The sequence below is a fragment of the Vespula pensylvanica genome, chromosome 15 (genome assembly GCF_014466175.1).
Source record: "Vespula pensylvanica isolate Volc-1 chromosome 15, ASM1446617v1, whole genome shotgun sequence".
Taxonomy (NCBI): domain Eukaryota; kingdom Metazoa; phylum Arthropoda; class Insecta; order Hymenoptera; family Vespidae; genus Vespula; species Vespula pensylvanica.
Window position 1 is genome coordinate 2,314,385 of NC_057699.1, and position 10,934 is coordinate 2,325,318.

The 10,934-nt window shown below is 31.9% G+C and overlaps 1 protein-coding gene across 3 annotated transcripts in view; it reads right to left on the reverse strand.

Moving 5' to 3' along the window:
- The window catches only part of LOC122634736 (terminal nucleotidyltransferase 5C-like), a 63,549-nt gene that overhangs the window by 13,012 nt on the left and 39,603 nt on the right, over nucleotides 1-10,934 (reverse strand). Inside the window, exons 1-2 of one of the 3 annotated variants that reach the window (XM_043823972.1) lie at nucleotides 10,575-10,579; nucleotides 4,191-4,194 (exon numbers count right to left, since the gene is read on the reverse strand). The exons of the other annotated variants lie outside the window; for them this stretch is intronic. Of the exons in view, the coding sequence (XP_043679907.1) occupies nucleotides 4,191-4,193 (3 nt within the window). The 5' untranslated portion in view covers nucleotide 4,194; nucleotides 10,575-10,579. Of the gene's footprint in view, nucleotides 1-4,190; nucleotides 4,195-10,574; nucleotides 10,580-10,934 lie in introns of those variants that run through there. 3 annotated transcript variants of the gene reach the window in all.

Consider the following 10,934-nt stretch of genomic DNA (forward strand, 5'->3'; position numbering starts at 1 on the left):
AAAAAAAAAAAAAAAAAATAAAAAAAATAAAAAGAATAAAAATAAAAAAATAAAAAAGAATAAAAGAATAAAAAAATATATATACAGAGGAAGATAAAAAATAAAAAAAGAATTGACGCAGGAATATTTCCAAACTAAATTTACTGCTAATGGTGACAAGAGATAGTAGGAGAGAGAAAAAGAATTACGTACGTATAAAAAATAAAAATTAAAAGATAAAAAAAGGAGAAAGACAACATTAAAAAAAAAAAAAAAAAAAAGAAAACTTTTTCAAGCAGCTGTATGCAAGTTTTTAAGCAGCTATTCAAGTTTTTAAGCACGATAGAGCTCGTAATCTGTTTGCGCGAGAAGAGGATGAACTACAGCGACGACAATGACAACGATGACGATGACAATAACAACGACAAGGACAACGCAACGACAACGACAACGACAACGACGTTGCGGTGTTATTTTCATGAAGAGACGACAAGAAAGTTCCGCTTTAACGACACTGATCCGATCCGGCAGCCAACTAACCAGTAATAATAAATTACTATAGCGATATATTTTCCGGTGAACCGAGTCGAAAGCATAAATGTTCGTTAATTACAATGTTACGAACGCGACCCGATGCGATGATACCATAGAAAGGTTATACACAGTGTCTTTGATATCAAGCAAAACAAAGCTCAAAGGTTCTCAATCCTATCTCTATCTCTCTCTCTCTCTTTCTCTTGCTACACGTTATTTGGTTAAACAAGCAAAATAATGAAAAAGGAAAAGAGAGAGAAAAAAATTTCTCACGAAGAAAAATCGTTTCTTTTTTTTTTTTTATGTAATTCTGTCACTCTGTCACTCTTTCTTTCTCTCTCCCTCTCTCTCTTTATTTTAATATCGTTGTTGTTTAATATTATTACAATTATAAAAAAAATTGCATGACGACGAAATCATTTTTGTAGAAAGAAAAATTGTGACGTTCGTTCATTCGCGCGTACGTACTTACCGTTAATCTTTTTCTCCTTCTTTTCCCCCACTTTCCTGTTTCTTTTTTTTTCGTTTTAAGCAGGTAATTGATTTTTCTTCAGCCAGTATTTCCCTATTCGTCGTTTCGTAACTCTCATTATTCTACGATAATAGTAATGGACTCTAAGAGGTCGATAAGCGATACTCACACTACCAATAGGAGGGAAAAAACAATGAGTAAGAAAATAACAAGGGGAAACGATAGGGACGAACGGAATTTATAGATTTTTCGATTATTGTATACACACGTTCGCGAAAAAAAAATGAAAGAAAGAAGAAAAAAGAAAAAAGAAAAGAATGAAGGAAACAAAAGGAAAAATAAAATAAAATTATGAATGGAAAAGAAGGAAAGATAGATAGATAGATAGATAGATAGATAAATAGAGAAAGAGAGAGAGAAGAAAAATCGAAGTATAATTTACGAGTAGTATAAAGAAGCCATGTCGATTCCCGCGCGATCTTACATACGCGCATTTTATCGATTTGCCGAGAAATAATGAAGGTTCGTGAGAATTCTTAGTGCATAGTCACACGTACAAACTCTTCTTCTCCTTCTCCTATTTCTCTTTCGACCGTGAGACAAGAACACCTATACACCACTTGGAATTTATTTCGCGAACATAGAAATTAGAAATTTATCTTGTAGAAAGAAAAGAAAAGAGTAAAATATTATATCAAATCGAATTAAATAAAAGGATCTTTACATTAGATATATATAAAAACAAAAAAAAAAAAAAAGAGAACGAATCTACTGGTTGAACATATTTCCACGGTGTTCAGAAATTAGAAATTTATCTTGTAAAAAGAGAACAAAAATTAAATCAAATCGGATTAAATAAGAGAGAATCTCTACATTATACAAAAAAAAAAAAAAAAAAAGAAAGAAAAGAAATCTACTGTTCGAACATATTTCCACGGTATTCAGAAATTAGAAATTTATCTTGTAAAAAAAAAAATAATAATAATAAATGCAAAAACATATACAAAAAAAAAAAAAAAAGAAAATATAAAAAATCTTGACACAAGTCGATATGTAATCGGGAAAGGACATTTGTTTTGTTTCGTTTCGTTTCTTTTCTTTTCTCTTTTCTTATTCTTTTTTTTTTCCTCAGATTCTATCCACCTAATCCAACTAATCCTCTTCTAATCCATACGAAAATCTTCCCGACAGTGTAATCGCGAAATACGCAAACTTATCTCTCTCGATGAATCTCAACGAAAACTCCCACGACTTACATACATGTTTCTATCTCTTTCTCTCACTCACTTACCATTTCGTCCCTTTCTTTAACACTCGTCGTTCCGCGAAATAATTTCGATTTATCGCGATGGAACGCGTTAAAAACAATAAAAACAAGAAGGAGAATAAGAAGAAAAAAGAAGAGGCAAAAGAAGAAGTAGAAGAAGAAAAAGAAGAAGAAGAAGAAGAAGAAAAAGTAAAAGAAGAAACGTAACGAGTTAAGTAAGAGAGAGTTCTCGTTGCGAGATGTAATATGTCTGACCCTTTATCATTATCCACCATTATTGTTTCTTCCTTTCGAAAGACTCAAAAGAAAGAAATACCTAGTTAGAAACTTGCATAGAAGGGAAAGATCTATAGATCTATTTCTGACGATTGTTTGTACGATCGAAATCTCCTGTTCTTTTCTTTTCTTTTTTTCTTTCACCGTTTCACCCTTATCGCGATTTAATTTTTATTCCAATAATAAAAAAAAAAAAAAATACTAATAATAATAATAATAATAATAATCACAAAAAAAAATTGATGAAACGTGTAACTCTTGTCACGTGCATATTCGATTATCGATTTAAAGCGAAGCCCGTGGTCAACGGACAAAATATACTACGACATATATACGTATATCTATATGTATATAATATATATATATATATATTATTACAGAATATATATATACAAAAAAGATATACAGAAAGTCGAATACGATCATTTACGATTCGGAACTCAAGCTTATGTAACTTCTTGTGCCGTGCTCGTGGCACTTAAGTCGACCATATACAGAGAGAGAGAGAGAGAAAGAGAGAAAGAGAAAGAGAAAGAGAGAGAGAAAGAGAAAGAGAGAGACAAGGACGAGACGAGGACGAAAATGCAATGTATTCTCTCTCTCTCTCTCTCTCTCTCTCTCTCTCTCTCTCTCTCTCTCTCTCTCTCTCTCTCTCTCTCTTTCTCTCTCGTGGCATGTCGTTGACGCACGTGCGATTATCAGACTTCCGTCCGAGTTACACGACTGAACTTGACAAACGACCATCCAGAAAGCATACACAGATACACTCGCGTATTACATAGAGATATGTACATACGTAAACATAAAACGAGGGAAACGCGGTAAGTTTGTTTTTTATTTTATGGCGATGGTTATTCGTGTTCATTAATAATATATTAATATATATATATACATATATTTTTTTTCGTTAATTACGTCTACTAAGTATATTAATAACGAATCTCTGACACAACTAATTTGTTAACTTTCTTTTTCGTTCCCTTTTCTTTTTCATTTTCTTCTTCTTCTTTTTTTTTTTTAATCCATTTATATAATTACCATTATTATGATTTTTTCTTTCTATTTCTCTGTCTTTCTCTTTCTCTTTCTCTTTCTCCTTCTCCAATATATCATCAAAGTTCGTGACGAAACGTAATTACGATCGCTTATGAAAATCAAAATGGCAGATCGATTGGTCGATAATCCAAGAAGGTAATTGCAAAATGCCGGATGCAAGATTATTGAATTATACTTATCGATCGATCGATCGATCGATCGCCGGAGATAGTTATATTCCCATTTTTGTTGTTTTATCTAATTCGCAAAGAAAAATGTTTGGAGAATGAACGTGGAATTGTAAATGATCGTAAAGACACGTGTCTTATAGATACGAGTGTAACTTTCAAAATGAGACAACGCAATGCGTTGGACAAGTAGAAAGAACGAGAGAGAGAGAGAGAGAGAGAGAGAGAGAGAGAGAGAGAGAGAGAGAGAGAGAGAGAGAGAGAGAGAGAGAGAGAGAGAGAGAGAGAGAGAGAGAGAGAGAGAGATTACTAAGGTTCTACTACCGCTAATAGGAGAGTCGTATCGTTTCGTATAAAGACGGAAAGTGCCGAAGGCATCAAGCTCGTTTCAAACGTTCAAATACTTTGTGAAAGGTGACTCCTTTGTTTTTCAATTTAACATACTATTCCAACGAGAAGTCTTCTTGAAACTTGATGAATTCTTTAATATTTCTTACGTGTGAAAAAAAGAAAAAAAAAAAAACAAAAAAAGAAAAGGAATAAAAAGGAAAAGGAAAGGGAAAAAAAGAAAAGAAGACATTCCATAGACGAGTAGAATAAAAAAATAAATAAATAAATAAATAAAAAGAAAAAAGAAGAAGAAGAAGAAGAAGAAATAAAGAGACGATGATATGGTAACATGGTAAATCGATTGAAAGTACTGCCGATTCGACTCGGCTAATGAGATGGCGGACTTTCAAAGAGAGTGAAACGACTTTTACGTGAGTGCATTCCTGGATAGTTGCGCGCGGAATTTACTGAGGGATAAAGTAAAAGTAAATACGTAGAATATATTGAATAAAGAAGAAGAAGAAGAAGAAGAGAAAGAAAAAGAAAAAGAAAAGGAAGTAGAAGAAGAAGAGAAAAGATGGTTGACGGAAATAAATAAAAATGGCGGATATATCGGCGAGAATTTCTTTAAGAAAAAAAAGAAAGAAAGAAAGAAAGAAAGAAAAACCCGGAAAAGAAATAAATAGAATCGAAGGGATAAACGATGGTGAACGATTTACTAGGTCGACAGGCATTCAAAATTCGCGCCAACGTTGAAATACTTTCGAAATTTTTGTCATTCCACTGTTCTACTGTAAGAGGAAAAAAGAAAAAAAAATTGAGAGAAGTGAACAAAAAAAAAAAAAAGAGAAAGAGAGAGAGAGAGAGAGAAAAGGGGGGGAAAAAATGGAAAGAAAAATCACACTCGGCGTAAAACGTGAATTGGCGTCGTCCGCGCGTGGATTGGCAAATCGACCGGTCTACTCTTTCTCTCTTTCTAGACAAGAGGAATTTCTAAGGTAGGTAAGGTATAGAATTCCTCTCGAGTTGGTTGCTATCGAAACGTACAACAACCCTTTATATCTTCTTGCGCCATCAAATTAAGCCGTTCGCGCTTACAATGTAACGGTCGATTGGAAATACCAGAAATAAAAAAACAGATAGACAGACAGAGAGACAGAGAGAGGAAGGAGAAGGAGGAGAGAGAGAGAGAGAGAGAGAGAAAATAAAAAAAGATAAGGAACTGTCTCTCTCTCTCTTTCTCTTTTTCTTTCTCTTTCCTTTCGATTACAGTAAGTCTAAATTACGAGCACGATGGAATGAGAAACGCGCTGACGAATGGCGGCCATGTTGCTTTTTTCTATAAGGAAAAAGAACAGATTCTTTAGAAATATCTTTCTGTATGTATACATGTGTGTGCGCTCGTGTATAGCTACGTAATAGAAACATTGATTATACGAAATAATATGATCGATTATTGCAACGTGAAGTGAAATATGAATTTGCCAAAGTTTCGCGAATTTAACGAAAATTGTGATTAATTCTCCAAGCACATTCGAAGGAATATGAATAAGAATAAGAAGATAAAGAATAATAATCATAATAATCATAATAATAAGAAAAAGAAGAAGAAGAAGAAGAAGAAGAAGAAGAATATAAAACGAGCCTAGGCGAGAACGTTTCAAGCAAATGTCTCGTATACCTATATCCTAAATACCATAAAAAGGTCATGTTCGCGGTAACCGATGAATCTCTTCCAACAAAATACATTCAAACATTTTCACATACATATAGATAATACCACGTAAACCACAGAATAAATGTAACTTTATTGGCAGACGCAAGTATACCGGGTATCCATTCGTATGTACGTACGTCCGACATCTTTTTTTCTTTCTTTTTCTTTTTTTTTTTTTTAACTTATTGCTTCGCACGATCGCCGCAACAAGAACTTTTCTTTTTTTTCCCCTTCTCCAAATCTTTCCGTGTCAAGTCGTTTTCCTCTTTTCCCGTCGTCGAGAGTATCAGAAAAAAGTTAAATACTGTTCTGACGTCAGTAATCAAAGTAATCATCACGATGCTACGATACTTTTCTATTCCATAAGAATTTTCTTTTTCTTTCTTTTTTTTTCTTTTTTTTCTTTTACTATATCCTCCTCTATTTTGATTAATAATTTATATCTCGTAATTGTACTTTCTTAGTAATTTATATTTTCTCGTGTATAAGCTTATAGTTGCGTATGTAAAAAGAATTTTCTCAATAAAAATTAAATTCAAAATTTATTCGAATTAATTCGTAGTCAATTATCGTCATTAAATCCAATTTGAAGTCATTAATTCAAATTAATCATAAAGTCAAAATCGAAGATATACGATTATTATACTTAATCGATAATTTATACATTTTGCCGATTATGCAGACATTTCACATACATCGTATTATTTCGACTGTTCTGTCTGTGTACACTCGAAGCGTTCTTCAAAACGATACCTTCAATAGAATATTCTTTTCTCTTTTATGTTTTTCTCCTTTGAAGAATTGTACTTTATTAATAATTTATATTGTATGCATTTCGTCATGTATATATAAAGAAAGATATTTCTCAATAAAAATAAAAATTAAAATTTCTTTCGCTTGAATTAATTTGATTAATCGTGAAGTCAAAAAACGAAAAAATAAATCATTATACTAATCGATAATTTATATACATTGTCAATCATGCAGACATTTCAAATGTATTATTTCGAATGATACTTCAGTGAACGATACTTTCATCAATATCTTATTTTTTTCTTTTTCCTTCAGAGAATCGTAATTAATAATTTATATTATATAGAATAAAGGTTAATATAAGAAGAAAATACTTTTCAATAAAAATAAGAATTAAAATATGTTCGAATTTAATTGAGTAATCATGATGACAAAAAAAAAAACAAAAACAAAAACAAAAAAAAAAAAGAAAAAGAAATCGATCAGTATAATTGATATACATTTTGTCACTCATGCACACGTTTCAAATGCATTATATTTCGAACGTTCAATTTCCTAGAACACTAATCAACTTATGCGGCACTTGGCCGTGAAACGTCTTAATTATCTCGATTACCAAGAAGTAAAACCTACATCGGTAGATGTAGTCACTTCGTGAGTGATGGAGGTTAACGATCCCTTGAGACTCATTGACACATGCGTTATAGTTAACCAATGGCGTGAACGAAAAGTCAACTCTCTCTCTCTCTCTCTCTCTCTCTCTCTCTCTCTCTCTCTCTCTCTCTCTCTCTCTCTCTCTCTTCGTCTGTCTTTTTCATTTTTGCATTTTTATATATGTATATAGGGGGAAAAAAAAAAAAAAAAAAAAAAAGAATAGAAAGACAAAAAAAAAGAAAGATAAACGATCGTCGAACCGTCCTTTTCTTATCTCGATAACGAATGATAAAAACTATTCGAATGAATATTAATTAGAAAACAAGATTTTAAAATGTGCATATGAATATTTCTATACCAGAGAGAATGCTCGAACTTGTGCTACCGCTAAAGATATGTCGGTAATTATAGTTGGAATAAAATCGATTAAAATAAAAATACAAAGTGGATCGAGATTTTTTTTCTGTTCTTAAGTTAAACAGTTTTTTCTTTTTCTTTTTTTTCTTTCTTTTTTTTTTTCGAGCTAATGCCTACGACGTATCGGATCCCGGACAGAAGACAAGAATGTACAGAACGAGTAACTATCTACGATAGTTATTTATATATATGTATATATATATATAGGATGTGTAACGAAAAGCGTAACTTTATTTATGGCCGCAAGAAGAATGGGTTACGCCTACAAATCCGCTTGAAAATGATACCGCGAAATCGCGAGTACTTTATATCACTTCGTGGGCCATTTCTTTGTCCCTATCTCGCACACTATTTATTTCTTATCACGGTCACGCATACACAAACATATACATAAATGTATAAATACATAAATATGTATATATATGTGTATGTGTGTGTGTATATATATATATATATATAAAATACAAGACAGAAGGTAAAATAGTGCGTCCACGTAAAGTGAACGTTGCAAAAGTTTCTTAAGAAGCAGTAAAACATTTTTTTTTTTCCTTTTTTTTTTTTTTACAGAATTTTCTCAAAAGAGCGAGAGTGTGTGTGCGTGAAAAAAAGAAAGAGAGAGAGAGAGAGAGAGAGAGAGAGAGAGAGAGAAAGAGAAAGAAAGAAAGAGAGAGGATTTTACGTGCAAGGTCGGCAATCGCATTTACGATCGAACGTAATATAATCGATGGAGCGTGTAATATATTGTCAGAATATTATCGGTGAACGTTTATATTCTTTGCTCGTAACACGTTTGCGATTTTTTTTCCCCTCTTCTTTTTTTTTTTTTCTTTTTATTTGTTTATTCTTTTCCAGAAACGTCATATTATGCAGCTGAGAATAGTCCGTCATTAACGACGATTTCATTTGTTTCAAAAAAAGAAATAAAAGAAAAAGAATAAAGAAAGAAAAAAAAAATATATATATATAATAGATGATAATTACAATTATATTACGTGACCATCTACAATTTAAAAGAAAAAAGAAAAAATATATATATATATATACACATTGTAATTAATATAATATTTAACTCTTTTTTTTTTCTCTCTTAAAAAAAAAAAATTTTTCGAAATTAAAGAGATCCATCGACAGATGGAAGACATTTCCTTAGCCAATGACAATCGACACAGTTTAATCAAATTGGTCAATCGAGAGTTTCGATAGATTTTTCCGAAGGTTATTCAAAGCTAAGAGAAATCTTTTTTCCATTCGATTGGCAATATTATCTCTATAGACGAAGTTGCAACGACCTCGAGGATCTGCTTATGTGGGACAAGCAATTCTTACATTGCCTTTTCTCCGATAAGAATATGCAACAGGAACCTTGACAGAGACGACTCCACCCAAGAAGATGCAACGTGCGAGGAAAACTTTTCAAACGTTTAGAAATACCGTCTAGTTTAGTTCTCTCTCTCTCTCTCTCTCTCTCTCTCTCTCTCTCTCTCTCTCTCTCTCTCTCTCTCTCTCTCTTTATTTATCTCTCGTTTTCTCTCTCTTTCTCGAAAGAAACTAATCAAAATAAATTGGACGACTCGAAAGTTGACTGAACGAACGAATCGACTTATTCATTCATATGTGTTCTGCTTTTCATATTTCATTGACGAAATTCAAATGAATTGTTCTTTTTTTTTTTTTTTAATATTGCTTTGATATAAGAAAAAATAAGTAAATAAATAAATAAATAAATAAAGAGAGAGAGAGAGAAAAAGAAAACTTTTATACGAATATTTTAGATCGATTTAACAGCTATCGCGTAATTAAATCAAATCTCTTTTTTGCGAACGCTCTACATGCGTCGGGAAAATATTGAATCGCGAAACAATATTGAAATAATTTAAATACGAAAGAAGAAAGGAAAAGATTTAAAAAATGTACTTAAAAAAAAAAAAAAAGAAAGAAAAAAACAAAAAGCCAGGGAACCAGCCGATGATTTGCCAATATCATAACGAGATCGGTTATTACTTTGCCAGTTACATTTTCCAGGCGCATACCACACCCTGGTACGTGTTTATAAACCTTGAAAGACTCTGGCCACATTCCTTTTTTATAGGGCTAAAACTGGAGCGTTCAGCTTAAAATTATACGACAAATCGACGAGATGCAGTTGCTTTGAAATACGAGAAAAAAAAAAAGAAGAAGAAGAAGAAAGAAAAAAACTCAGAAAAAATCAACTATGAAAATTTGCAATTAACTTTACATGGAATCTTAACGTTTCCGATCGAAATGAAACAATAAAATCAATAAAAAATAATCAAACGTTCTTTCCTTTCTTATTTTATTTCGGTTCAATTTCTATTCTTTTTTTTTTTTTGTTTTCTTGTATTTATTCTTGTTGTTTATACGACAAAACGAAACTTGAACCATAGCGATATTCCTATTGTTCTCTCACTTTTCTTTTTTATCGTATAAAATTGTATCATTTAACGAAACATTTTCTATCCAAATAAAAAAGAAAAGAAAAAAGGGATAAAAAAAAAAAAACAAATTTGCCGTCCCTTCTTGTTTTGTTTTAATTTCTCGTTTTTTTTTTTTTCTTTCTTTCTTATATCACCACTTCTTCGATATAAAACGAAACGAAACTTGACCCTCGGCAATATTCTTGGCGATACTTTTACACGATAAAATTTTATTATTTAACGAAATGTTTTCTATCGAAAAAAAAAAGAGAGAGAGAGAGAGAGAGAAAGAGAGAGAAAAGATATATAGTGATCAAATTTTCTTTTCTCTTTCTTATTTTATTTTCTTTTCCTTTAATTTCTGTCCCTTTTGTATTTCTTTTTTGTATTTTTTTTTTTCCTTTATACAACGAAACGAAATTTGACCCGTATGTATCCTCCCCCACATAAACAGAGAGAGAGAGAGAGAGAGAGAGAGAGAGAGAGAAACAGAAAGAGATAGCTGTATCAAATTTACAGTGGCACGATAAAGTTATTATCTCGAGTTTCGTGGTTTCGTCAAGTTTATATACCAAGAGATAGATATAAACGGATCCGTGAGAATCCACGTTGGAAAGTTATTCGTACGCGTTGGTATGACGTTGCAATTGCGTGCCGTATACCGTTGGCACGTCGTGATGGCGTTACGCGTTTCGCGAGAACAAGACGAACGTTTCTAAGGAATTCTAACGCTTTCTCGCCTCGATTTTATAGACATCATCAAATTCGCGCGTTAACCGTTATCTCTTTAAAAAAAATAATCGTACTTGTAATGTCTCTACGCGGCACTTTCCTAATGCCAACCAATAAGGAAAAAAAAAAAAAAAAAAAAAAAAAA